The sequence below is a fragment of the Phodopus roborovskii genome, unplaced genomic scaffold (assembly GCF_943737965.1).
Source record: "Phodopus roborovskii unplaced genomic scaffold, PHOROB, whole genome shotgun sequence".
NCBI lineage: Eukaryota > Metazoa > Chordata > Mammalia > Rodentia > Cricetidae > Phodopus > Phodopus roborovskii.
The window spans coordinates 8,277,104-8,303,818 of NW_026126558.1; the positions used below are offsets into that span (position 1 = coordinate 8,277,104).

Below are 26,715 nucleotides of genomic sequence, written 5' to 3' on the forward strand. Positions count from 1 at the left end.
CCAGGTCAGAACCTGTATGGTTCACTCTCACACATAGCCATTTCCCTCAACATACATCTCCGGCTGCCCTGTGGTGAGGAGCGAGTGGCAGGCCATCACAGGAAGCTTTATCTTTCAGTCGCCATGAGCAGGGCACCGTTTGCCTTCTTGGCATTTAAAGAGCAGCCTATGTGAAATGAGGCAAACTGTAAAACTGGCATTTTCCTCCCACACACCTAAGGTCATCTGTGCCCTATGGTGTCATTTACACTTTCTAGCGCCAACCAGCCCTGAGGTCAAGCTTGAGAACTGAGGGTGGGTGGGTTAGAAATTTCTTGAGAAAGGCCTGTGCTGTGCTGCCCGTGGTTTTGAGTGGAAACAAGTTCTTGGCCATGACACCATCGTGGTCGGGAGTTCACACCCCGAGAAAGGAAACACCACCTTGAACTTGAGAGTGAGGAAGACCCTGGAACAGAAAGACAGAAACAGGCAGCAACCCCTGTCCCCAAAATATCTGCCAGAGCCAGACCCGGAAAACTGGGAACATCTTTCCACAGAGCCTCGCCTGGGTCGCCCACATGACTGGAAATTCAGCAGGACAGACAAGAGTTGCCAGTATGGACAGTGAGGCTGGCAGCAGGAAGTGGCTTTTTCAGCCGGCTGCCCCGAGGCAGCTGACAGCAAGAAACCTAACCAAGAAAAGTGCAGGGCTATTTTCAACCTTGGGGTTTCCACCCCAGTGTCCCCAAGTACTGGGGCAGAGTAGCTCCCCTGTGAGAAGGTCAGGCTGCTGCCAATGAAAGAAAGAAAAGCAGCTGTGGGGAAGCTGAGTCCTGAGGAAAGGTGAGTGGTACAGCCCATGAGATACGGGGCCCTAATCTGCACCCTGGGAATCCTGGCTGTCTCCACTAAGCATCAGGGTTCTGTGCAACTGTCCGAGGGCTGTGGGGCAAATGGCCATAGTAGTGGCTTAAAAGAGCACATGTCCGGTCCCTTACAGTCCTCAAGGTCAAAACCACAAAGTAGGAGGGCAGTTCCTTCTAGAACCTTCTGCCTGTTTGCCTGCCATTCTCAGCTTACAGAGTCCCCTCATTCCTTGGCTCATGGCCTGGCTTCCATCTTCAAGCCATCTCAGCCTAACTAAATACTGTTCTGTGGTGTCATGTGTCTTTTCTGGCTCTAATCTCTGTGTCCCCTCTCCACAGACTCTGGACTCAACCCTGGGGCATTGGCCTAGATGTATAATCGAGAAGATGCTCCCATCAAAAGAGTCTTGGCTTTTTCACAGGGGTCCAGGCAACAGTGGCTTTATTCTGGCCTCAGCATCTCTAACCTGCTTTGCTCAAATCCTCGCTCCAGACGGAGGAAAGGGACATCTGGGGCATCTGAGACACTTTTTTTTGCCCCCCAAAGCTGTCCAAGGAGCTGCTATGGGGATTCCTGTGTCCCTTTGGGGGTTTGGGCAATTTTTAAATTTCCTTTTTCATATACGTCAGACAAAGACAAAGCAGGGGGTGTTACAGCCACCAGATCCTCAGTGCAAGGGTGTGAGCCATAATGCTCTGAGTTCTCCCCCACTGTTACACAGCTCCGAGCCAGTGTCACTCCAGAACAGGGCCCTCCACTTGCACATCTGGAGGGACCAGGAGGGCCCTGTGTGGTGATACATTATTTATGATTTAAAAAAGCTTGCCTGGGGGCTCAAGATGCAAAGCCAACCACACAAGTTAGCTACAGAAGCTAGGCAGTGATGGTACACACTTTTAAGCCCAGGACTCAGGATTAAAAGGTAGATGGATCTCTGTTAGTTTAAGGCCACACTGAGCTACACGAAATTGATCCAATCTAAAAGAGAAACAGCTCACACAAAGATCTCAGCACTTGGGATCCCACGCCTTTAGTCCCTGGATTTGAGAGGTATAAAAGGAGAAGCAAAGTGTCTCAGGAGAGAATTTGTCTCCAGCCACGTTGAGGAGAGGCAGCAGTCTGGGATTGCAATCTGAGGCTTAGTTGAGACAAGATTGCCATTTCAGTCTGAGGTAGGGGTAAGAGCTTGTGGCTCAGCTGCTTTGATTCTCTGATCTTCAGCATGAACCCCAATATCTGTCTCTGGGCTTTTGTTATTCATGCTACAACCCTGCTCACTGGGCAGCATCCACAAAAGCTGTTTCCTCCCATGTATCACCACAAGTGATCCTAGATCCCTAGATTCTGCCCTCCCTTCCTTCTGCCTCTCTCCCTCCACCACATAGGAAAGACTGACCTGAAGCTCATCATTTCAGTGTTCTCTAGGGGGATGCTCACAGTGACTCCTCCTGCAGGATGTGCAAGTCCATCTGACTGCTTAAAGAACCCTGTGGAATGGCCCTTGTGCTCCAACTGCTTGTTAGGAGAAGGCTGAGCCAGAATCTCACATCCCCAGACCTCTTCTTTCCACTTGGAGCGCAGGCAGTGCCTCGTAGCCCTTCCACCCCCTGCCATGTGACCATCAGAACCACCCCACCCCACAGGCAGTTGGGAGGCTAAGGAAGGAGGACTGTCACAAATTTGAGGCTAGCTTGAACTACAGACTAAGACCCTTTCTCAAAGACAAATAAATAACAAAACAGAGTGCTATAGTACTCCAGGCTCTGGGTAGGAAGCTGGGATCAAGGCAGCCCACTAGGCTAGCTGAGACCCTGTATAAGTAACTTCATAAGAGCAGTTTAATAATTTCATCACTATTTACAGTTGCAGCTTTCTGAAATGATCACATTAACAGCATATGCAATTAAATCAGTGTCTGTAATTAAAGGGAACCATATAATTCTACACACTCATACATTTCTTTATCGTTCCTAACAACTGAGTGTTAATTATTCCATTATTATTGTTTTGGTTTGGCTTGGTTTCTTGAGACAATGTTTCACAGTACAGCCCTGAATAGTCTGAAACTCACCATCCTTCTGCCTCAGCCTTCTGAGTACTTGGATTACAGAAATGCATCACTATACCCCACAATTACTTTTGATTGACACACATACTTGACCATTGGCATTATAGTTGACAAGAACTATTTAATATTAATAGCGCAACTATGTAATCACTCACAGCTTAATTATAATAAATGGAAATACACTTTTTTTGTTTTTGATTTACTGAGTGACAGGCCATTTGCTTCTTGGTGTGTGGTACTGAATCCCAGAAACCCAAAGTCGGAAGCATGAGCAGCTGGTGAGCTTTGAGTGGGTGAAACCCTAGCTTGTCCTGTGACCACACATTCTACTCCACCCTCCAGGAGCCCAACCAAGCCCTATCCAGCAGGTGCACCCTGGCCTTTCCCCACCCCACCCTGCTCTTCCCTGCTTGCCTCTAGGGTCATTGTCTTATGTGGATAGTACAAGGGAAGATAGAACCTTGCTTCCCCCATGGATCCTGCAGGCATTAGTGAGCTAAGTGGCAATGCATGGGGCCATGTTGACACACGCCAACTTCCTAAGGGTTTTATGATCCCAAAAGTCAGGGTAGCTGGTCTTTCCTTCAGAGCCAAACACTTTCCGTCCAGAGAAAGTCACTTTCCTTTGAGGACCCAAGTCTTGTCCCTGGAGGCCTAGCCTTCAGAGACTCCAATTCCCTCCTGCACTTCAGGGAGGCAGCGTCCACTCCCTGCCCAGGAGTTGAACTCTGAGAGACACGAACTAGGACTGGATTCACTTTCCACATTCAAAGAAGAGATGCTTATAAACAAAATTCCTGGTTGGAGCCCTCTGGGACTAACATGACCCAGTGCAGAACAGTCTGCTGTCCTTGACTCTGGGGTCAGCTGTCCTCTGGGTCAAGGATCTTGTACAGAGGCTCCTCCCTCTCACTGTGTTCCCAGAAGGCTTCACACCAGCCAAGCATGGACCTCTGCCTCACTTTCCACATCTGTGAGCTGTGACTAACAGGCCTTGTCTCTGAGGAATCCCAGGAAAGCAGAGGTAGCATGCATTACTTCAGGGACAGGATTGCTAGGCTGCATCCACCCACCAGAGGAGCAGCCCTTGCCCACCTGAGGAGCAGCCCTTGCCCACCTGAGGAGCAGCCCTTGACCACCAGAGGAGCAGCCTGTGCCCACCTGAGGAGCAGCCTGTGCCCACCTGAGGAGCATCAATGAGGGACCATACTGGGCTTGTGTCCAGCATGAGTATGTGTGTGTAAATGGAAGGTCATACCTCATCTATATGACTGGTAACCATCTCCCTAATATGTCCAGAAGCTTCCAGAAGGGTGCTACCATGCCCTCCCACACTTCACACAGCCTGGGCTCACTGAATCCCAAATAGGCCTCTGATTGAACAGCACTCTCCAGTGTCTTCTGTACATCAGTCAGTCCTGTTCTCCAGACCTTTCTACCATTGTCTTGGGGACAAAAAATAAAACAAACAAACAAAACCCAAAACCCCCTAAATCCTTAAAATCTCAGTCCATTATTCCTTAAAGTTTCTTCCTAAAAAGCCCTCAAAGCCATAGTGATTCATGCCTATACTCCCATCACTCAGGAGGCTGAAGCCAAGGATTACGATGAGTTCAAAGCTTGGGCTACAGAATCAGATCCCGTCTTAATTTTTTTTTAAAATAAAAAAAAAAATCTGAATCTAATGAAGATTATATTCGAGAATGGTTTTTGAAAACAAAGAACAGATATCACTTTTATGAAAGAGTAATTTACTTTAATAAAGGATGAGATCAACACTTTTTAAATGAATACAAAAATAAATATTTGGATTATAGATTTTTGCATTAGCACTCTCGAGGAGGAGGTGACATGTGACATGTGGCCAGGAAACTGGTTGTCCCAGCTTCAGAAGAGATGTTCCTGGCTTTGGCGGAGCAGCAGAAGCAAGCCCCAGGTTCTGTTTGCAGGTGTCCCATACTCTGGTGACTGTAACTGTTGAGCCGACCTACCTCCATCACCTTCACACAACAGCCACAAAGTTCTCCAAGTTCTTTGACTTTTTGGCTTGTAAGGTGTAACCTGTCGAGCCCCTCAGTAGCAGGGATTGTCCTTTGAACCCTCACGCTTTCCCAGCGTGAACAACAGTCTTGCCCTTCACTGTGGAATGCTGAGCACATTAGGAGGGACCCCTGCCGGTTACAAAGGAAAACAAATGGAGGAGGTCTCTCCTGACCCCAGACAAGAGTGGAAGGAAGATGATGCTCTCTATGCCCACATGTGCTTGACATTGGCACCTGTTGTGCACTGATAGCCAAAATAAATCCTCGGCAGTGGCTCACTCCCGCAGAAAGCAGCTCTGGAGGCACCCCCAAGGCCCTGCAGCCTAAAATTATGTAGATGCTAGACTGGACACCAGGTTGGGGGCATAAATTGGCCTCAGTCACTCAGCCATGCCCTAAGTTTTCCACCCTAGCTTCTGCTCAGCACGTTACAGGTGGGCATTCTGTTCTGTGATTACATGTAGGATATGTACCTTTCTCTGGTATGTGGGTGTGCACTTCTAAGCCTAGAGTGCAATCTGGACATAGTTTTTCACTGGGTCATAGGACTGGGTGTGGAATGGGACAATAGGAGGGTAAGAAGCCTGTGGATGGGTCCTTTCCACAGTTCCTGGTCCTACCATGCCCCACACAAACCCCTGCCAGCTGATACAGAGTCATGTGAATTGATAAGCCATAACCAAAATTCATATGAAATCTGCAAGCAGTATCTATACTCATATTTATAATCTGCCCATTTAACAGGGAAGGTTCAAAGTAGGGCAAGTGAAAATACAAATATATTGTTTAAAAAGTGAAAACCATTTAGAAAGGAGACAGGGGTTACCCAGGACCACCTCATTACAGAAATTTAAAAAAAAAAAGTGTTACCAACTTATTTTCTCAACCTTCTTGCCAAAAACAAAAAGAAAAGGTCTGAACAGTAAAAAGATGCATTGTCTACAATCAAGCAGAGGAAGTCAGAAATCTCTACCTTCAGCAGAGAAGGACAAAGGTGACTCTATTGCCACAGACTGATTTAAACTGTCAAAGTGACTTCAACATGCAGAAAGAACAACCATTAATGATAAAGGGGAAAATTCAGGAAACGAATGTTTAAATTGCAGGTTTTGGAACCGCCCCTGCAAACTCCAACATCTGCCTGAGCAGGAATGTGTCCATCTCTGGGCTTCTCAAGGCCCCATGGAGGACACTGCCCACCCTAGCCAGAGGGGTGCACATCCTAGCAGAATCCTGTCAGGCACAGAATTGTGAAGCTTGAGCCTCAGGCGAGGTGGGATGCCCGGGGTGAGGCTTAGACAGTGATCTGTTGATTTTCTCTGAAAAAGGGTCTCTGGTGTGAGGCACAAATATCTGGAAACATCCGCAATGTGTGGTCTAGTGGGGGCTCCTCCAGGGCTGGCATCAGGGGACCAGCACCACAGCTCTTTCCCGCTTCCTCCACCAGCTGTCTGGCATACAGCTGCTCCACCTGCAGGGGCAGTGTGCAAAGTCAGAAGAGAGGTGGGAGGAGAATTGGGGCCTTCCTGCATGCACCCTACCACAGGTCCTCTGATCCCCTCAGTGGCAAGGAGCCAGGCAGACCGCACTTGAGAACATTGCTAAGAGTGTTCTCCCAGGACTGCTCTGACCATAATCAAATAAGGGCTCACTTAGACCTCAGGGCCACTGGACAGGTGAAGAGTTCCTAAAGAGAAAGGAGCAGGGGAAGGGAGGAAGGGAAAGCAGGAGAAAGGGAGGAAGAGAAGGAGGAAAACACAGATGAAGAGAGTCCCAACATAGGAAGACAAAATGCAGAGATAATAAGACCCCTTTGTGGTCTTGTTTGCCTGCCTCTGCCCTGGTCACACAGATGGAATATGCAGTCCTTGCTGTCTCTTCTCACCCTGGGACAAAGTTGGCCCCATGTAAATGAGGGTGAGGATGCCTGGGCACAAGACAAAAGCCACTAGCTCTCACCTGCACCAGAATGAGTTTGGAGCGTAAGGGCGCGGTGTCCGGAAACTCCTCCCCAAAGCACAGCACCACCCTGCTGTCAGGAAGGCGACTCTGGGTGGCGTAGAATTGCTGCAGTTCTGGAAGAACACAGAAACCAGTGAGCCTCTGAGCAGTAGTCGGGGTCCGGGTTAGGCTTCAGTGCTTGGAAGGGAGCCACCTGCAGCGCCCGGGCCGAAGACTGGGCACACTGGATCCTGCCACCTCCCCGAGGACCCTGCCAGTGCAAAGGAGCTGAGCTTGGGCTGGCTGAGGCCCTGGACTCTGCATTTCTAAGCAGTTCCCAGGCTGCTCAGGGAGAATGTGCAGGCTTCACAAGGTTCCCCAGCCATGCCATTGCCAAAGTCCTCAACCCCTCCCTGCAACAGTAAACTTGGTCCATGATGCAGGTGGCACGGGGTAATAGGGGTATGAATGTTAAGGCAAGGACAGCAAGTGACTCAGTACTGACCTCTGAAGAACTGGTTGGTGTCAAAGACCTGCACCACCTCATCCCGCTCCAGCTTGTTGGGCCTGCCCTTGCACACCACTGCATTGCCACTGCAGAACACGCGGCCCTGGCACAGGCGCTTCACGAACACACCCTTGCGGTTGCTGTGCAGGAGCACACCACGCTCCAGGTGCCCAAACAACTTCCGGGTCACCTGCCTCTGCCGCTCGCTGGGGATGGTGTCAGCTGTTGGGAAGCACACTGGCTCCAGGCCATCAGGCCCATACAGCTTGGGAAGCCCGGGTTGGCTCAGGGATAGGCGGCAGCCCTCGGGGCAGGTGGTGGTAGCCTGGCCCACAGGCTTGCCCCCATAGTAGAAGCTGATCAACATCTGGGAGAAGGCTGTTGGGGAGGAGAACACAGGGCAGTCAGGGACTGGCAGAGGGGGAGCCCCAGGTTCTGCTTCCCAATGGCTCTATTCCTCCTTCCAAGTGGTGTTTGCTTGTAGTCCCAGCACCTGAGTGGCAGAGAAAGACCAGCCCCTGGGGCTCACTGGCCAACCAATCACTACTACTCAGTAATATCCAAGCCAGTAGGAGACCCTGTCTCAAAAAATAAGATGGACAGTGCCCAAAAAATGATACCTAAGACTGGCCTCTGACCTACACACACACACACACACACACACACATATACATTCATATACACATACATATGAACACACATATATGAAGATGCATTCATATACACATGCATCTGCACACACACACGAACACACACACACACACACACACACACACACATACACACACGATCTAGGAAGGCCTGGGAACAGCACCAAGTTCAAGCCATGCAGGCATAGCCTATGTTATTTCTCATGAAGTGCCCTGTGGCTCTGGTTCTTGTCAACCTGGACTCAGTGGCCTACATTCATGATAGGAAGAAACACCACATGTGAAGGTATGATCGCCACAATATCATCCTCGCAATACACGGCGACCTAGGATTCCCCAGATTCAGGTGGAAACCTCTGTAAAATCCTGCCCACAGTCTGTCCTTCAGAAAGACCTGGAAGTGCTCTGCCTGGGAACTACACAGGAGGGAGCTGTGATAGACAGGCTACAGCTCCACCATCCCTTTACTCCGTCACCTCAAGAGCCAGAGTGCTGTTCAGAGTGGGATGCTGGCCTCACACACGCAAAGTCCTGGGTTACACCCCCCCCCAGCACCACAAATGTAAACTAATCAAATAAATAAAATATAAAAAGAAAGAGAAAAGCTTCAGTTTGGCACCAACAGACCATAATAATCCCAACACTGAGCCATGAGGCTGGAAATTTACCAACTCAGTATTTTGCTTTTGTTGACTTTCATTAGCTTCCCTCCTCTGGCTTTCCTGTGTAACAGGTGGTGCTGGTGTCCTCTTACAGGGAGCAGCATTCCAGATAAATGTACAAAGTGAAAGATAAGAAAAGTACAACCCAGAGGGCCCAGCAGTCCCTGACCGACAGCCAGCGTGCAGGTGGGGCTCAGTGATGGGAGCTAGGGGAACCCTGAGCTACTGCAGGAATGAAGAGAACAGCCCAGAGCTATGGGACGCTGGAGATGCTCTGTAACTGCTACAAACACAATTTCCCACCAACAGCAGCCTTATGCTTCCTCAGCTTCTCACCACGCCAGGCTTCCCTCTGGAGCCACAGAAACTGACAGCCCCCAAACCTGTAGTGTCCTGGAGCTGTACAGTCAGCAGCTGCACCACTGAGTGGGCCTGTGTGAGTAACACAGGGCTAACGCTGCTGCACATTTGGAATCCTCAGACCCTTCCATAGGGTCTATCAGTCAGGGTGCCCACCACTGTTCATAGACTTCATTGATCCCTGCTGAGATAACACAGCATGCTGGAGTTACCTGAGTAAATAATCAGCTGTTTCGGTTCAGGACATCAAGTTTATATTTGGGGAAACTGAGACCCAAATTAGCTTGGTCAGCAGTTAAGTGACAGTACTAGTGTACCTATTTCTCACTCCCTGTACTCCCCACCAGCCATGTGAGTGCCCTCTGTGTCTGCATCAGCAACAAACTGACACATCCCCTCTGCACCCTGAGACAACTTAGGATTTCATTCTAAGTGAATGAGCTCCCAGCATTGCATCTGCCTCTCACACTGTGTCCTGTGTCCACTGTGTACCTCGTGTCCACACTGTGTCCTGTGTCCACACTGTACCCTGTGTCCACTCTGTACCCTGTGTCTACACTGTGCCCTGTGCTCACGCTGTGTCCTGTGCACATGTTATGCCCACATTATAAACTTCACCCTGTCATCTCAGAGGAATTTTGGAACCAGAACCGCTCAACACCCCAGGAACAGCAAAATGCCTCAGAGATATGCAGACAGGACTGGCTCAGTGACCCCATGCCTTCTCATTTTGGAGAAGGGACAGGTGGAAGGAGCGTGGTGGCAAGCCGCCACACCTCACAAGTGACAAGTGCAGACGAAGAGAAGAAGCAGTTGACCAATGCCCTGCATGCTGCAATGCAAGTCTTCACCACTGAGATTCTACGAACCAGATGCAGCCTAGGCCTGCTTCAGATGCATCCACAGAGGACACCTGCAGCTCACCCCACATATTACCCCAGGTCCACCATTAATATCATAAGATCAGGATCAGCACTGTCACCATTTGCAGCACTACCATCTACACCATCAGCACCATCGGCACCATGGGCACCGTCAGCATCATCTTCAGTGGGGAACTCCAGCACGTCCTCACAACTGTGTGACTTGAAGCAAGTGGCTTCACCTCTCTGTGTCTGCTTTTCATCAACAAGGTAGAGATGGCAATAGCACCAACTTTTGTTGGGGGGGGGGGATCACATGAGCCAGGAAACAGGGCAAAATACAGTTCACAAAAAATTCCCCTGAGACTGTGCACCACAAAGCCTGGTCTGCAGGGACTGTAACACGTACTGAGCCAGGTGCTTTGAGCCCATCCACACATCGGACCCCTGCCATGTATTACTGGTCATTGCAGCCATTTTGCAGAAGAGAAAGGGAGGCTGAAGAGGTGAAGGTACAGGCCCTGCCGGTCCAGCTGTTCTGTAGAGGATGGCTCCGGCTCCTCTGAAATGCTAAGACATGCCAAAAAGACTCACTGTATGACCCATTCACTGGATGGATACACACGGGCTGGGAACAAACTGGCAGCCTCGGGAAGGCTGACAGCAGGGTGGCACCTAGAGAGACTTGGGGGTGGACAGCAAATAAAAAGAGGTAGCCCATGCCCTAGCACTCAGAGCTCCACAAGAGAGTTGTGAGTTTATAAACATCCCAGGCTACACATTAAGACTGCCTCAAAAAAAAATTTAAGCCAGATTTTCAGACTTTTCTGATAACTACAAAGTCCATCCTAGCCTGATCTGAAAGCCCAGAACACTGGTTACCACAGGGAGGCAGCTACAACGGGGTAGCCCTCAAGGCTCCACAGTGTGCCACAATCTCCCCTATTCCCTGCTGTTCCTCCCCACTCATCTCACTCAGGAAACCAGGAGCCCGGCCTGTGTCTTATCTACACAGACAGGGTGTGTGACCTGGGTTCTGGAAGAGGCGCTCAGAGCATTAGCTCCCAGCAGTGGCTGGTGACTCCTTGCTTTCCTCACATATGCTGAGACAGCTCTGCAAGGCTCAAGGACACTTCCTCTTCATAGCCTAACTTTACCTCTCACTCAGATGGCCACAGGTCTGGACCCGGCCAACATGGCCCCCAGAATGCATTGATCAGCAGATTCCAAGAGTCACAGCCCAAGACTGACAAGGCCAAAGGCTCAGCCCATGACCCTAGGCCTCCTGTGAGCGGGTTAAGGGGACCTTGAGAACAGGCTGGGAGGCAACTGCCTCTGGAAACTTGAACAAGCTAGGGGCTCAGATACAACCGGGTCTAGAAGGATCCCAGCACAGTCAGGCACTAGATAGAACATCATTTCCTTTGTATTTTTCTTACTTGGTGAGTACCCACCTCTGCCCACATGGTGGTCCCCAAAACATGCTTCTCTCTGTGATCTACTGAGTCAGCCATGAAACCAGACAACATGGTGGCCCCTGGAATGTATAGAGATGCCAGTAGTCCCACAGCAAGCAGCAGTGACGATGGGACACCAGGGGAAGATCCCCACTCTGGGACCTATCAGCCTCACCACCCAGAGCTTGTGAAGTGGGAATAACCTATCTCCATACCCTACAGGAGCTTGGAGGCATGGGTGGGAAAGAGCCACAAGAGTGTCAGCCTTAACCCTGACACCCAAAATTGCACTGTAAATACCCCCACCACCATCATCACCATTACCATCATTGCTAGCATCATAACCATAAGCACCATTGGCACCATCAGCACCATCACTATCAGAATCATCAGGATTACCACCATCACTATTATCACCATCACTATTAATCAGAACTATTAGCACCAGCACCACCATTAACACCACCATCATCATCACTATCACCATTAGCTCCATAACCAACAGCATCATCAGCGTCAGTACCGTCAGTCTCAGGAGCATCAGCAGCATTACCACCATCTTACCATCAGAAACACTGCCTGTGAGAATAGCCTTTTTCTGGAAACACTGAACTTTTGCAGTTAACCTGGCTCTGCAACCAGGTTAGTAATTCACCTGGAGAATTCCATCTGTCTCTCTACTGTATTCTGCCTATTTAACCTGCCTTTACCAATGAAACCAACCTCACTATGCCTTGGATTTCCCATGCAATCATCTTTTACAACCCAAGTGAAATAATAGCTTTAATTTTAAATTATGTACTCTTCATGCCCATGCCCCAGAATAGTGTGTGCGTATGTGTACGTATGTGCATGTGTCATTTGCTTAAAGCAGTCAATAGGTTAAAAGCAACCTTAAACAAAACAAATATCCCATAAGTGTTAGAAGCAACATGAAGATTAAAAATTAATATCATATCAGCTATTCTGGGTCAGGTAGGGTCAGCAATTAATTCCTTCCCTTGTAAAGCTCTGTTCAAGATCTCTGTTTAAAAAAAAAAAAAAAAAGAATTCCTCAGTCTTTTCACATAAAGACAGAGCAAAGTACTTCGTTAGGGACAGAGAGACATCAGACTCACACAACAGAGAGACAAAGAAACACAGACAACAAGACAGAAGACACAGAGAGAAAAGAGAATTCAAAGATGCAATCCACAGCATTACCATCACCATCTGCACCAACATCAGCACCATCAGTATCATCTGCAGCAGCAGCAGCACCCATACAATGAGTACCATCAGTATCATCACCAAAGCCATCAGTGCCATCAGCATCAGTACAACCATCATCATAACTCTCACTATGGAGCTGGAGGTGAGAGGAGGTGAAACACCCTGCACAAGTGACACTGACCAGCCGTATCCCTACTAGACAATGTTAATGACAGTGTAGCACATGAGATTCTCAAAGAATTTCACACATGAGGAACTTGATGCTTCAAAGGGCCAGATCCCCCTGCTTGAGGCCAAAGCAGCCGGGCAGCCTACATTCTCTTCTGCACCGCTGCCTCTGAAGATCCCCTAGACTGACTACAGCCACCTCAGGGAGATGTTCGGCAAAGCTAGGCCACTTGCCTGCTCCCAAATCACACTGAATGAAGAAAAGAAAGAAGTCCTCAAAGCCTACCCTCAGATCACTCTTATCCATAGGGCCTCATGAACCCACCCAGATCATGAGACTATTTTCAAACAGAGCCTGTGCCATGCCCACCCACCCAGAACACCCTAGTACCTGAATGATGTGTGTCATAGGCGGCATACCCGGTCATTAATGGCAGGCCTGCAGGCAGAGAAAAGAAAGTACATTTCCACCTGGGCTGGTTCTGTGAGCAGGGAATGACCCACATGTACCTGAGATATAGTTGGGACACTGATGATGCTGGTGTTGATCCCGATGGGCAGATCCCACTCTATGTGAGCTTGCAGGCTCTCAAACACATAAACCCGCCAAGGTAAAGGGTTTTCTCGGTGCTCTAGGTTTCTGTCCTTCTGCCAGCAACCCACAGGACCATGCCCCCTTCCTACCACAAAGACCTGGCCCAACTGTCACTGTACACAACAAGGCTTGTCTCATGTGGGAGCCTGGGATCCCAGGCAGCTTTCCCAAAAGGATCTCTCAACACAGGGCTCCTTGCAAGATACTAACACCCATAGTCTAGAAACCTCAGGCCAGGAGGGCCAGCTAAGAGGCAGTAAAGAGGTAAAGGAGGAAACCAAGATGCCTGTGAGCCATAAAATTTGCTCATACACTGTAGTAGGGGGCCAGGTGAATGACCCTCTAAGCATCTATAGTCTGAGTGTACCCACCAGATGCTAACAAGTGTGAATTTCTCATTTAACTTTCTAATTCCCACTAAGCATGTACTGGTGTCCCCAATTTATGGTTAAGTAAATGGAGGCATCACTAAGGCATGCAACTGTCCAACGTGGTCCCAAGCTACTGCCCTGACTGGGCTCTCTTCTCTCTAGAAGCTCTGGGTCTCTCTGGGTCTGGGAGTGTCTTGAATGTCTGAGTAGAACCTAATAATGAACTGGAAAGGAGAAGCAGGGTGGCTCAGAGCTGTGGCCTTCCTTGAGTCTTGGAGATGTCAGCAGACTCCACCTCTCAACTTCCTGGGACTATGGGAGGGGAGTGGTCATGTATAACTTCCTATCATAGACCAAGATACTTGTGCCTTCCTGTGAGGCTACAGCTTGGCTAACTCAGTTCATGCTGAAATTTTTCACCTATCTGGACTCAGTGACCTTCCACGGGACGTAGAGCCTAACAGTGGAAGTATCCCCAACCATAACATGAAGTGCCTAATGGCTGGCAGTGCTGACCACCCACACTCACCCGCATTGGGCTGCTGGACCCACCAGTCAGGAAGGACCTGGCTCCTGCTGGCCTCTGGTGGGGATGGGCTCCTCTTGGCCAGACCCATGTATTCATCCACAGAAGGCTGTAGAACCAGGTGACATGAAATAATGGTTGAGTGACAGGTCTCCAGCACAGCCCTCCCTTAAGCCCATGTTTATAAAACCCAATATCAGATACACAACGAAAGACACATGATCTGTCATCTCATGAGACAAAACCTGAGCTTCAACTTTGCAGTTTATAAGACCCTAGAGTACAAACCCACCAGGCTGGCAGTCTATCCAGGATTGTCAAGGCTACAAAAATGCTCACTTGGTCTTTTGATGTCAGGGGACTTAATGCATGCAGGGTGAGGTGGTCCCCATAGTCTCAGTCATCTGGTTCCAATGGCCCATTCAGGAATAAACTTTGTATGTTAAAAAGCAAGCCATGCAGATGCCATGAGGACCAATGGGGGTGACCAGAAGCAATGGAGAAGGTCATATTCTATCCCTGAAGCCAGCTGAGAAGCAAGGCTAAGACCACATGGTGACTGACTTTCAAAGTTGCTTTGTTTAAGTAAGCTTGGCGCTTAACAAAGCTTTGTTGGAGGCCCAGGAGGAGATAGGACATGCAGGGCCTGACCAGTACAAGGAGGCTGGCCTGGGGAAGTGCCAGGGAGTCCCTCACTTTGCCTCTTCAGGTAGGAGTGTCATATCTCTGGAGAGCCTAAGGCTCTCAATGCCTATGAGGGTAAAAGTGATGCCTGTCCCTCCCTGGAAGACGTCTGGGAGACCCCCACTCACCTCCTTGATCAGCTCATCTATCTCAGAACGGCCACACTCCATCTCCGTGACATCGCTCATGCAGCCTGCAGGTGCCACACCCAGCTTGCCTATGGGAAAGGGGATGGACACCATGACCCAGAACAGCCGAGCATTGCAACCTTATCTAAAATGCTGAATTAAGGAAATAGAGGTGGTGAGTGTCCTCACTGGTTCTGACTAGCAGCTGCTAGAAAGTTTGGGAAAGACTCAGCCGAGCCTTCTCATGGCCTGGTCATCTGATCAGCCGAGTCAAAAGAGAGAAGTGGGTGCTGGGGGTTGTAAACACACCAGGCTTTTAAAGGACAAGGACCAGACTTTGGTTTCTTCCTTCTATCTGAGGCCTGCCTGGTACATTTTATACCAGACGTTCACTGCCTACATATTGATGATAAGTTTTCTAGTCTGGGTATTTGAAAACATCCAGAGAATTACTGGAAAATAACCTGGCAGATGGGAGCCAGGTGTAAGGAAATTTTTTTGTTCTCTCCGAATACGTGTGTGTGTGTGTGTGTGTGTGTGTGTGTGTGTGTGTGTGTGTGTGTGTGTGTACCATGTGGTAAAGTCAAACATGTGCCCTGTTTCACAGCCTCCACCTGCCTCCCACGGGGCATAAAGCTTTTATCTGCTAGCATATGGGTCCAGATGGCTTCTGGCCCACTTTGCACCTCTTCCCTGATCAGACGTTCGCCTTGGAAGGTTAACCTCCATGAGATACAGCTTGACAGAAACCCCTGATGGGCCCCCAGGGATCTGTACAGTCTCTCTACTGATTCGGCCACATGCAGGGATTCGCTTAGATGCCATCGCTGGAGCAAGCAGAGGGCAAGAAGGGCCCCCAGAGAGGCTGGCAAATCACTCAAGTTCACAGAACAGTGTACCAAGACAAATGCTATGCAAATGCTGCGTTCCTCTGCTCAGGAGCCTGCTGCTCCTTCACCCCCAACACTGCAGGTGATGGGGCTCCACCCACCCTATAAACAAGTCAGGGTCACCTACCAAGTCAAGCCTGGCTGATCCTGGGGGTACTGAGAGAAACTTCCCTATTGCTTCAAATCACTGTGAAGACAAACAGTCTAGAGCAGGCAGTAATTAAGGCTGTTTGACCTTCCTTCCAGAGGCAGCACAGAATGCACCAGGCCCCAGGAGCCATGAGGCTCTTCTAAGAAAGGTCACTGTGTAAACCTTACTTTGTCACCTGTTAGGGCTCTGAGTAAATGGGACCAGGTGTCCATCTGCAGGTGACCAGGTCACACAATGCTGCCGACCTCAGTGGTACCACCTGCACCAGCCAAACAGCAGTTGGCTCAGCTTCCTCTTTGGGGGATTTTTGTTTTGCTTTTGAGACAGGCTGGCTTTAAGGATCCTTCTGCATTGGCCTCCTGAGTCCTGGGATCGCCCCACACACATACCAAAACACTTCCTATCCCTAACAGACTAGATACATCAGCGCTTCATATTCTCTGACAGGCTTTGTTACCATGTGAACTCCTTGGTATGTGACATACACTCTGACACTGGCTCACTGTGTATATGTTTGAGTCATGGTTTTTCCTTTTTTAAAAAAAATTGTATGTCTGAAGGATGAGGACAAACCCAGAATTTGTGTTCAGCCCTGAGAACTGTTGCAAGGTTTCGGCTGTTACCAGATTACTGTAAGTTTCCAAAGAAAAAGTCACAACTCCACAATATTCTTACGTCTGTCTGGAGTGGTATGAAAACCATGGCTTTCAAAGAACCTCATGAACTCATGATGGAGATTAAACATCTCTGATTCTGCACAGGACATGAGTTTAAAAGGATTCTGAGGTTAGCACTGAGCTCAGTGCATTCTGATTGATTATTGATGTCTGACCAGAGCACAGGCATAGGCAATGTGGCAGATCTGTGCTGTCCCTGCTTTCATTCCTTTACAGATGCTCTTAGGATTTTACTGCTGGAAGAGACCTCAGGAATAATGTTATCCCGACAGCAGTCACACGCCACGGCCATCATTAGGGTCACTGCCACTGTCTTATCCAAGTGGAGAACATTTCACTCAACTCTATGACCCATGCCTTCCTTGCCCAGTAGATCTTCCCCAGCCTCCTCTGTAAACTTCTAGAAAGCAAAAAGAAATTCTGCACCACATGCTATGCTATGCTATGCTATGCTATGCTATGGCAGAGCTTCACACCTATTCAGGAGAGTTTACACTGAGCTCCAGGGGCTCAGCTAGGTTCCTGCTCTAAGCCATGACCCAGAGTGCTCTGACCCAGGCTATCCTTCTCTGCCTCCATGTGGCCACTCCCTCTGCAGGAAGCTGCCACTTGACAGCACATGGTGTGTGAGGTCAGCAGACCAGCTCTCTGTGTCTGCTTATACAAGAGAGAACAACTTTGTTTAGCTAAACCAGGCACCCAAACCCTGTGGGTGGCATGCCTGCTCTATGGAGAGCAAGGGATAATCGGGGCAGAGGGAGGAAAGTGAGGGAGGGTCTTGGAAGGCTTCCTGGCCCCAACAGATAGTTACATTTTTGCTCTTCCTCGGGGACAATTCGGTAAACTTTATACGGCTCGGAAATGTCCAGCTGGGATCGATCAGTCACTTCCTCAAAATCTGGGCTCTTGTTCAAAGCACAGCGTAACCTCGTCTTCCACGTGGCTGGTTCAGCTTTGTCCCCCTCTTTAAACTTCCCTTTAAAAACTGCCCAGGCCTGAAGAAAGAGAAACACAGTAAAAACAGAGGGACACAAACCACAGAGTTCAACATGAAGACAAGACTGCACACCCCCAACTCCCCAGAGACTTTCTTGGTCATCAACTCTTGTTCGAGGTCAGCACTCAATGAACTTCAGGAGGACCACTTAGTCTACTGCATCCTTACAGACCAGAGCAACTCTCAGCAAAGAGAGAATTTGAACCCAGGCCCCAGGCTGCCCACACCCTAGGATGCAACTTTGGCAAAGTCCTCCTCTGGATTGAGGTCATGAAGCTTAAAGAGGAAGGTGTGCATGGCTTCACCAGAATGGTCAAAACAAAGACATTTGCAAATAAAGTCCTAAGCATAAAAAAGGAACATGTGAAAAAGTTTAAATGTGATCACCGTTCTTTCCTTTTAATAGAAAGTTTGTTTTGCATTTTTTGCATGATTCTAGCCATTTAAAAAGCAATGAATTGTTCTCCCCATTAAGTGTCTCTGTTTTTCTATAGAGTTTTATTTTTTTTAATAGTTAACTTTTCTGATCTGCCCAAAGCTTATGATCTATGCAAAGACCAAAAATTCAAAGCAGGGGCTCAGTGAATACAGTGCAAACATGTTCAAATCCCCAACACCCACATAAAAAGCTGGGTATATGTGCCTGTGATCCAAGCAATGGGGACATGATGACAGGAGGGTCACTAAGGCTTGCTGGCAGCCAGTATAACCTAATCCATCAGCTCCAGGTTCAGTGAGAGACTTTGTCTAAAAAAACTAAGGTGGAAGGAGAAAGACACAGACACCCCACATGGACCTCTGGTTTCCAAAGGCACATAGCCTAGGGCACATGCACAGCTCCAAGAACACTTGGGTTCAAGGCCTGTGCTCTATGAACTATTGATTCCAGATACTGTGCCTCTGCTCAGCAAGAAGCTGGAAGAACATTCCTACCACTGAGCCTGAGTGGCCACTTCCTCTCTGACATAGTTGCAAACTCACTTTTAGAAATATTTTTTAAGTAGATGGTTTCCAACTCTGGACTTTATTATAAACTGCATTGCTGGCCACATACTGACTTGTAGACTGTTGTGAATTCAGAAGCAGAAAAGAACAGCTGTCAGACACTAACAGTGATTCAGGGTCTCGGTTGCTGGAAGGTTCTGCCTCTTTGCCTCTGATGCTGAGAGTGGTCCTCACAGTGAGGACCATCCTACACACTGTCTAAAGCATTTTCCAGCAGTATCTCCTCCTGGATATAGTAATCCAGAACATCTGCCACGGGAGTGAAGACTGCCTCTCTAAATCACTGAGTGAACCCACACTTCAGTGGCACCTGAGGAGGTGCAGATGGCACAGTAGCATCCCAGTCAGTGGGCACATGATGGAACTATGGTACCTCAACAGGAAAGCCCTATTCATTCCTTCATTCTGGGCTCATGCCTCCTCTGTGAGGAAGGCCTGGAGTCCCCTACCATCAAATCAGACTCCATGGTCAAGAAGCATTCTGAGACACACTGGGTACCAGCAAGCCTGAGCCTTGACACATCTGGCCAGAGACCAGTCCTAAAGAACCGTCTTAGCTGCATGGTCTCTCAGGGTCACCCAGAGCTGAAGCTGCTGAGTGGGTGATCCTGGGACTCACTGCTTGAAGTTTCTCTTGGCTGACATTGCGCCCTACTGCATTTTAAAAAATCAACACTGGGAATGTACCTCAGCACCATATAACCCAGGTATGGTAACCCATACAAGTAATCCAAGCATTTGGGAGGTAGAGGCAGGAGGATCAGGAGTTCAAGGTCATCCTTGGCTATGTAACCAGTTTGAGATCAGTCTGAACTTTGTAAGACCCAGACTTAAATAAAATAAAATAAAAATTACTCCTATTTCTTCCTTCAACGCCCTCTGCACATTGGGTAAGTACTAAGTAGTTAAACCTATTACCAGCTGGGTCCAGGGAATCTCAGCCCTTGCCTGATTGATGTAAGCTCAGTGTCTTTTTCATTCTCCATCTGTGGTCTGCACAGGAAACAGGGCCCAAGACATTGCCTGCAGATAGCACTGGGCTTTCCGGTAGAATCCCTTTCCCCAGTAGAAAGGCAGGCATATACTTTTTCCTTAACACCTACATTTTTTAAAGGTTTACTTGTCTAAGAATAGCATGTTTCCTACTTAACTAAAACGTCCCTAAGATGGCTCTAACTGCCCAAGGCCTCGATACAGAGTCCTTTCAACAGCCAAGATGCTTTTGGCTGACGATGCAGAGACACCTCACCCCACACAGAACAGCTCAGAAAAGCCCTTCTCTGCTCTGTGCCTCCCAGGCTGACCCTCCCTCCCTACTCCTGCTGGCCTCCCCGTTTGGTGGGCACCCATTTGTCTCCCACCATTCCTGCCGAGATTGTTGTCTCACTTCAGATTGCCACACAGAGCGACTGCGTAACCAACGGAAACATCGGGAATCTTGCGCATTCTTCTCAATGCTGTTGAAACGGCTTGCTGGCCGTGAGGAACGTTGCATAAGATACATAAATCTGGGGCTTTATTTCACTCCTGGTTTGCTGAAGCAGGGAACTGGCTGAAGAGAGACCTTCTATCTCCTGCAACAAGTGAGACCCCTGGTCCAGCACTCTGCTCTTTGTCTGGAAGAACCATGATGACGGCCTTTCTGCCAACACCCTGTGCCTCAGGTTCAGTGTCAACGCTAGTCATCAGCAACTTGGTTCAAGGTTCTCATTGCAAAGGGGAGACTGTGCCCAAGAGTGAAGCATCCAAGACAGTGTTGGTGGTTACAGTGCTCTGCAGACCATGCCCCCACTTGATCAGGGTCTTGAGTCAGTTTCTGGTCCTCAGCAGCTCAATCTGCCTTGTGACCCTCATAACCTTCTTCCCCACCCCCAGCTTCCCAGAACGCACAGAACTAAAGGCAGTGGTTCATAACCTAGGCTCTGGGTCAGACCACCAAGGCGCAGCTGTGACAAAGTAGAAGTTTGGGCTGACCACGACCTAAAGCTCTGAAATTCCCAGAGTGGAATGTAGATCCCTAGGGCCTTAGAAACACCCCTAGGTGACTATGACAACCCATAGGGGAACTCCTGACCCAGCCTGCCTGCACAGCTGGACTGGGCTGGTTCTTAGGGAGAAATCACCCTACTTCTCAGTACCATAAAGGGTTAAGACCTTGAACCACCTGATCCCAAATGCTGGCTATATCACACAGGGGTTATGAGGCCCTGGAGAAGCCACCTCTCTTCTCAATGCCACTGCAGAATGCAAACAGATTTATCACCCGCCACCCAGGATGAGATGAGAAAAAGAACAATTCTAGCTGACTCTCACCCCAGCTGCCTGGTCTGCCCTCAGTAGTAGCACTAACTCCTCTCAGAAGGGAAACCATCCAGTGCAAGCTCAGGATGCCCTTCAAACCCTGACCCAGAAGCAATGATGGAAGCCTGTCACCCTTCTAGCTGGCCCTGTCATGCCAAGGAATCACACTTTGAAGGAGTGAAGACTGAAGTCTTCCTTTGTTCACTGAGCAGAGCCTGGCAGTACAGCAAGGCAAAGGGGTGCAAGCAGGTGGGAAATGCATGTTTGACTTAATGGGGTAGCATGCCAGATCCAAGCCCTCCTCAATCAATGTTTCCCATAAAATACTGGGTTAATTGTTCAGTCATCAGGACACTCCTAAGTACCTCCAGAACCAGAGAGAAATCAGAAAGCAGGGATCTTTACCTTGAAGATGGAAGCATCCACTTCCTGATTGTAATCCTGCTTGCCAGCATGCTTCCAAGGGATACGGAACATACTCTTCTCGTCATTTTCCCATATCAGCCCTGGGTACATACTGCTGTCAATCTGCTCGATCAGCCACTGCCGGAGCCGACGCCCACCGTTCCGGTCACACATCCTTGGAAAGAAGCAAATCTTTTAGTATAACAAATGGGACTTCATGAGTCACAGTGATCCCCAAAACTAACAGGAAGATCAGAGGTCCACACAAAGGTGTTGACTTGGGAGAAATCTGGGCCAGTGCCAAGAGAAAACATTGTTGTCTCATGACCCTAAACCCAAATGAAAACTGAAAGCCTGAGGGATCCAGAGCTGCCTGTCCAAAGATGTGCCCCACCTACAGCTCTGGCTGTGAGTTCCAGCTCTCCACCCATTCCAGACACTGAGGCACCTGCTGGGAAGAAGCCGCTCTCCTATGATGCTGAACTTTGCTTTGAGCTGCCAACTGCTCTGAGAATGAGCCTAACTACGGCTGCCCAGGGGACTGTTGTCCCCAGCAGACTTTGACCCCAGTATCACCTGAGAAAGAGGACACCCTCAAGGCTATCTCTTACAGGTTGTCCTTTCCTAAATGGAATGGTAACAGGAATATAAACAGTATAGGGTCATATTCCCCCTGGGAATGAGTCGTATTCCAGTTGGGGACCTTAAAGACATTTAACCTTGGAGTATTAGAGATTCTGTCTAGGTGATGTGTGTAAAGTACAGGCATCAGGGCCTGTGCCCTAGAGGGCGCCTTCAGTAACACAGATCCTCAGGGACTCTTGTGACCACCCCTAGAGGAGAGCAAAGGGACAGTTTAAAGCCAACTCAAAGGCTCTGTTCCCATGCCCTACCATCCCCAGACATGTAATGGCGCCCTTACCCTTAGACATGCCCACCAGCACTGTCAGGTAGCTTTCCCTGCAGCCTGGGGAAAGAGAAAAATGTGTGCCCAGAGACTTGCAGCCAGAGTTTACTAGAACAGCCTGGAAATCCCCAAGGCAGTTGGACAGATGCCCACCCCAAAAACTAGAACACAGCAATTCTAGCCTTCCAATTAAAATGTGACCTCTTTGGGCAGGAAAGAAAGAAGTAATAAGCAATGAGGAGACATGATGACCCCAAGAACATGGTCACATCCAGAGCCAGTAAGTCTCACAGAGCAAAATGATAGTCAGGATTGCTGGGAAGAGGCTTACAGGTCACAAACTCCAGGACACTGCAGATGGCAATGGCTGCCAGAAAGCAGGCAGGCAGGGTCCTGAGAAAGGGAGGTGATGTCTCTCCAGGGCTGGCTCCAGCTTTTCCACCCCATAGCCCCAGCTGCCTCCTCTGAGCTTGGAAATGGATGAGGGCTGAAGAAGAGTCGCTCTAGTTCTGTTTTTGTTTTTATTTTTGAAACAGGGTCTCATATCCCAAGCTGATCTCCAACTCCCTCAGTAGCCGAAGATGGCCGTGAACTCCTGATCCCCCTGCCTCCACTCCCCTCTTCACAGGGGCCAGACCCAGAGCTCGTGCATGCTAAAGGCAAGTGCTCTTGCCACCTGAGCCACATCTCAAGCATTTTGGCCAGGAAACCCTGACTTCAGCAAGGGCTCTTCACCTTGGGAAGCCATTTGGTCCTCAGTCTGAGGACCCTTACCAGAAAAGCAGGAAAAGAGGGGATATCTCAAGAAATCCAGAATTCTAAGGCCACTATGTTTATATATGATGGGCCAGAAAGGAGTACGTAAGGAGAGTAATAAAATGCCACCAGGCACCCCGCCAAAAAAGCAAGTAGGGTGCTGGCTCCCACAGCTTGTTCTAGGAAAGAGAGAGGAGACTCCTGACCTGATGATATCTTATGAGGGCTGCAAGGATGAGTGCGGGCAGGAGCAGGGAATGGGGGGACTGGTGTATGAGGATGTGCCAATTAAAATCATCTTAACTTCTCCCCTGGAGATGGATTTGTAAACCATGGCCCCTGGCACCTGAGCCTCCTGAAATCTAAAGAGAATCTGCTGGCAGGGCTGAAGATTTCCCCAGAGAAGGAAGTTTCTCATCAGGGCTCCTCAGATGACCAACACCCCAGAATTGTGAAGGGCCCCTGTCTTAAAGGGTGACATAGAAAAGGAGAGGTCACTGAAAGCAAAGGTGACTCACAGACCATGAAACTGGGGAGGTTAGAACCCTCTCACTCAGCCTCCCCTTCACTCAAAAGAGGAGAAACTTGGAGTGACAGCCACCCCTTGGGCACAGCATGAACTGTCAGCACTGTCCCCAGCTCTCAGAGGTGATTGTATTCATTCTACAGACAAAAGTTGCAGCTGGGTTCCCGCTCTCCGCACATGGACAACCCTTCAATTCCCTTTGCAGTCACCTCTGAGGTCCCCAGGCAGGCAGAGCCTGACCCTCTTACAGCTATGGACAATAATGATTTGTAAACATGCTCACATGATTATAGCTTCCTCTTCTTGATTTTGAGGTAGTATTCCCTCTGGCCCAGTCCTGTCTACAGTCAACCCCTGGCCAGAGCAACGTGTCCTGGGCCAGGGTCCTCATAAGGCAGGTGATACCAGGTCATGAGGCTTTCCCAACACAGATGTCAGCATCTACCCCAGCCATGTGTAGCAGGGCTCATCCCACACCATCTCCTTCATTCAGCCCTGGGCACCACTCTGGCTACCACTAAGCGGAAACCCATCACAGCCATTTCTCTTTCTGGCCCCAAGCTTCCTCAAGCCACTGAATCACTCCCAGATCTTCATGAAGGAGCCTGCCATTGCTTAAAAGAACAAACCTAGAATTTCCATGTAACTGCTCTTATCTTTAGCTGTAAAAGAAAAAAGTGGGGGCCATTGGGCATAGTGGTTCCGCCTGAAATCCTTATCTCGGGAAGATAAGGCAAGAGGATCACCAGGTTTTCCAAGAACCTGGGCTACATAGTGAAACAACAAAATAAACAACAGCAGCAGCAAAAAGCAAGCTACGGGAAACAATTTTAAAATTCTACAATATTTATAACTAGTTTCTATTAGTTTCTGAAGCCTTTCAGCTGTGGCTAGGTAACCCTTCTCACCAGGAAAAGTCTGCCCGACAGCCTAGAGCCAAGCTCACAGCAAACCGGTGCTGGGAACTGCGACTCACGCGCGGAACATGACTTTCCTTGCTAGAGCCAGCTGCTATGGCTCAGTCAGAGAAGTTCAGCACCACTGGGCAATCGGACCACCACTAGTCAAAATCAAAGCCTGTCGAGCCCTGGGCGAGCCCATTTGGTTGCTTTGGATTGTTGACTCCTGATAACCGGGCTACTGAGCGGAGATTGGCAGGTCTTACAATACAGGGGTCACTATTTCTCTTCATCATGAAGTTGCCCATCAGGCAAATTTTAAGGGAAAGGTTGGGTGGGGGTGGACTGTTGTGGTGGTTACTGTTTTAAGAAACAGCTAGTCTTCGGGAGCAGGCACCTGCTAACATGCTGAACACTCCATCTGGGAGCGAGTGGGAGAGACACAGCCCCAGCCCACGCGCCCTCCCCAGCCTCGTCCTACCTGCTGCCAGTTTCACGCTGCCCGCGCCTCCGCGACCGGCCGCGGGCCACTGGGTCGAAGCACGCGCCCCTTTAAGCGGGGCAAGGGCGGGTTCCATGCGCGGAGCGACGGTCACACAAGCCAATGGTGTGCGGGAGGGATGGGGGCGCCGCCCAATCAGCGCGGCCTGCCAGGTCCGCCTTCTCTGAAGCGCTCGCCTTTCCGAGAAATCACTTCTGTGCGTCCCAGCGCCTCATTGAGCCCCTTTTCTCTCTTTATCCCGGGGGCGGCGCGGGAGGGGGCTGCCCCAAGGAGGGCTGGGGGGGGGGGCTGGTGCGTCTCCCAAGGTCAAGGTGGCTGGTGCTGCACGTGGGTCACCCTTGAGGTGTGGCTCAGGCTCCAGGGCGCCCCTGTCTAGAGCACGTGTCCGGAGGCGCCCTGGGTGTCACCTGCCCGGGTTGGGGTTGCAGAGCAAAGGCCAGTCCCAGACCTGCATGATTTACGACAGCTAGCTTCCACCAGCCCTAGTGAAAGGAGGATGAGCACCTGAAACTGCCCTGGGGACCCGAGAAAACACATGTGTCACACGCATTGGGGCTCTGCAGCGTCCCTTCCCTTATGTTATGCCCCAAGTGTTGTCAGGAATAGGGCCAGAACCTGTTCCCAGCCTGAATAGGAGGTGAGGGTGTGGAGCTTCAAGTGAGGTAACCGACTTTTATTGCCTGCTACCAATCACACACCTGTGCCACGTTTACCAAACTCATTCATCTGGCTTTTCAAAGACAGAAAAACGTTGGAACTAGGACAAGAACTTCCCACCACCATCACCCCGAGACAGGATTTCTCTGTATTGCTTAGAAGCATGTCCTAGAACTCGCTCTGTAGACCAGGCTGGCCTCAAACTCACAGATAATCGGCCTGCTTCTGCCTCCCGCGTGCTGGGACTGAAGGCATTGTGCCACCAACGCCCGACAAGAACTTTTAATTGGCCCCCAAATATAAGAAGTACACAGCTAAGTTTCAAATAAATACAGATTCAAATAAGGATTTTCCATACAGAACCTCCTAACTCTAATTTATCCTGATAAGCATTTTAGTATGCCTAAAGAGCAATAGTGAGATATAAATTGCCACTTGTTAATTCAAACGTCAAGAGCCAAGTTCCCTGGGGCCAAAGAATTTCAAATGAAAACTACTTTTCAAAGCTCAAATCATTAAGAGTAGTGTGGGAGAGTTTTAATGTGTTTTCTGTGTTGAAGGGCAGAGCCCAGAAATCAGAGACCAGAGGAAGATTTCTACAAAAGACCCCCATCTTACATTTATACTCCCTTCTTTTTCCAAATATGCCCCCTTATAAACGTATGCAGATTTTCCTACTTGGGAATGTCAGGGGCACTAAGCTCAAATGAACACCCACCATGCCTGCCTCTTAGCTAAAGGTAGAAAAAGCTAAGGGAAGCCAGCCCCAGCATAGGGCTCTGGCAGCAGGTGTCACTGTACACACTGTAGGACAGCTGCTTAGCCTGCCTGACAACCGTCCTGAAGCCATATGAGTTCAGGGGGAGCTGCTGCCTAGTCTATTCTTGCTAAATGTTTTTTTTTAAAAAGTCTGAAATATATTCCCTGAGAACACAGGTCTCAGGCCTAAACGAGAGGTGGG

The 26,715-nt window shown here is 49.3% G+C and overlaps 1 protein-coding gene across 1 annotated transcript; it reads right to left on the minus strand.

The window, feature by feature from the left end:
* Positions 1 to 4,648: 4,648 nt before the first annotated feature.
* Positions 4,649 to 25,108, minus strand: Irf8 (interferon regulatory factor 8). Its single transcript, XM_051201408.1, has 9 exons — positions 25,077 to 25,108; positions 21,508 to 21,682; positions 17,611 to 17,794; positions 15,082 to 15,170; positions 14,273 to 14,378; positions 13,169 to 13,216; positions 7,403 to 7,783; positions 6,916 to 7,031; positions 4,649 to 6,427 (listed from the first exon to the last, which is right to left on the minus strand). Exons 2-9 carry the CDS (start codon positions 21,679 to 21,681, stop codon positions 6,251 to 6,253), a joined length of 1,275 nt encoding a protein of 424 aa, XP_051057365.1. The 5' UTR covers position 21,682; positions 25,077 to 25,108; the 3' UTR covers positions 4,649 to 6,250.
* Between the last annotated feature and the right edge of the window lie 1,607 nt (positions 25,109 to 26,715).

Excerpts from the sequence above, each read along its gene's own strand:
- Irf8 (XM_051201408.1), bottom strand. The coding sequence starts at position 21,681 with ATGTGTGACCGGAACGGTGGGCGTCGGCTCCGGCAGTGGCTGATCGAG. Across the intron at positions 13,217-14,272 it reads GGTCCAGCAGCCCAATGCGG|GCCTGCCATTAATGACCGGG; the intron begins GTGAGTGTGGGT and ends CTCTGCCTGCAG. Across the intron at positions 6,428-6,915 it reads CCAAACTCATTCTGGTGCAG|GTGGAGCAGCTGTATGCCAG; the intron begins GTGAGAGCTAGT and ends CTGCCCCTGCAG.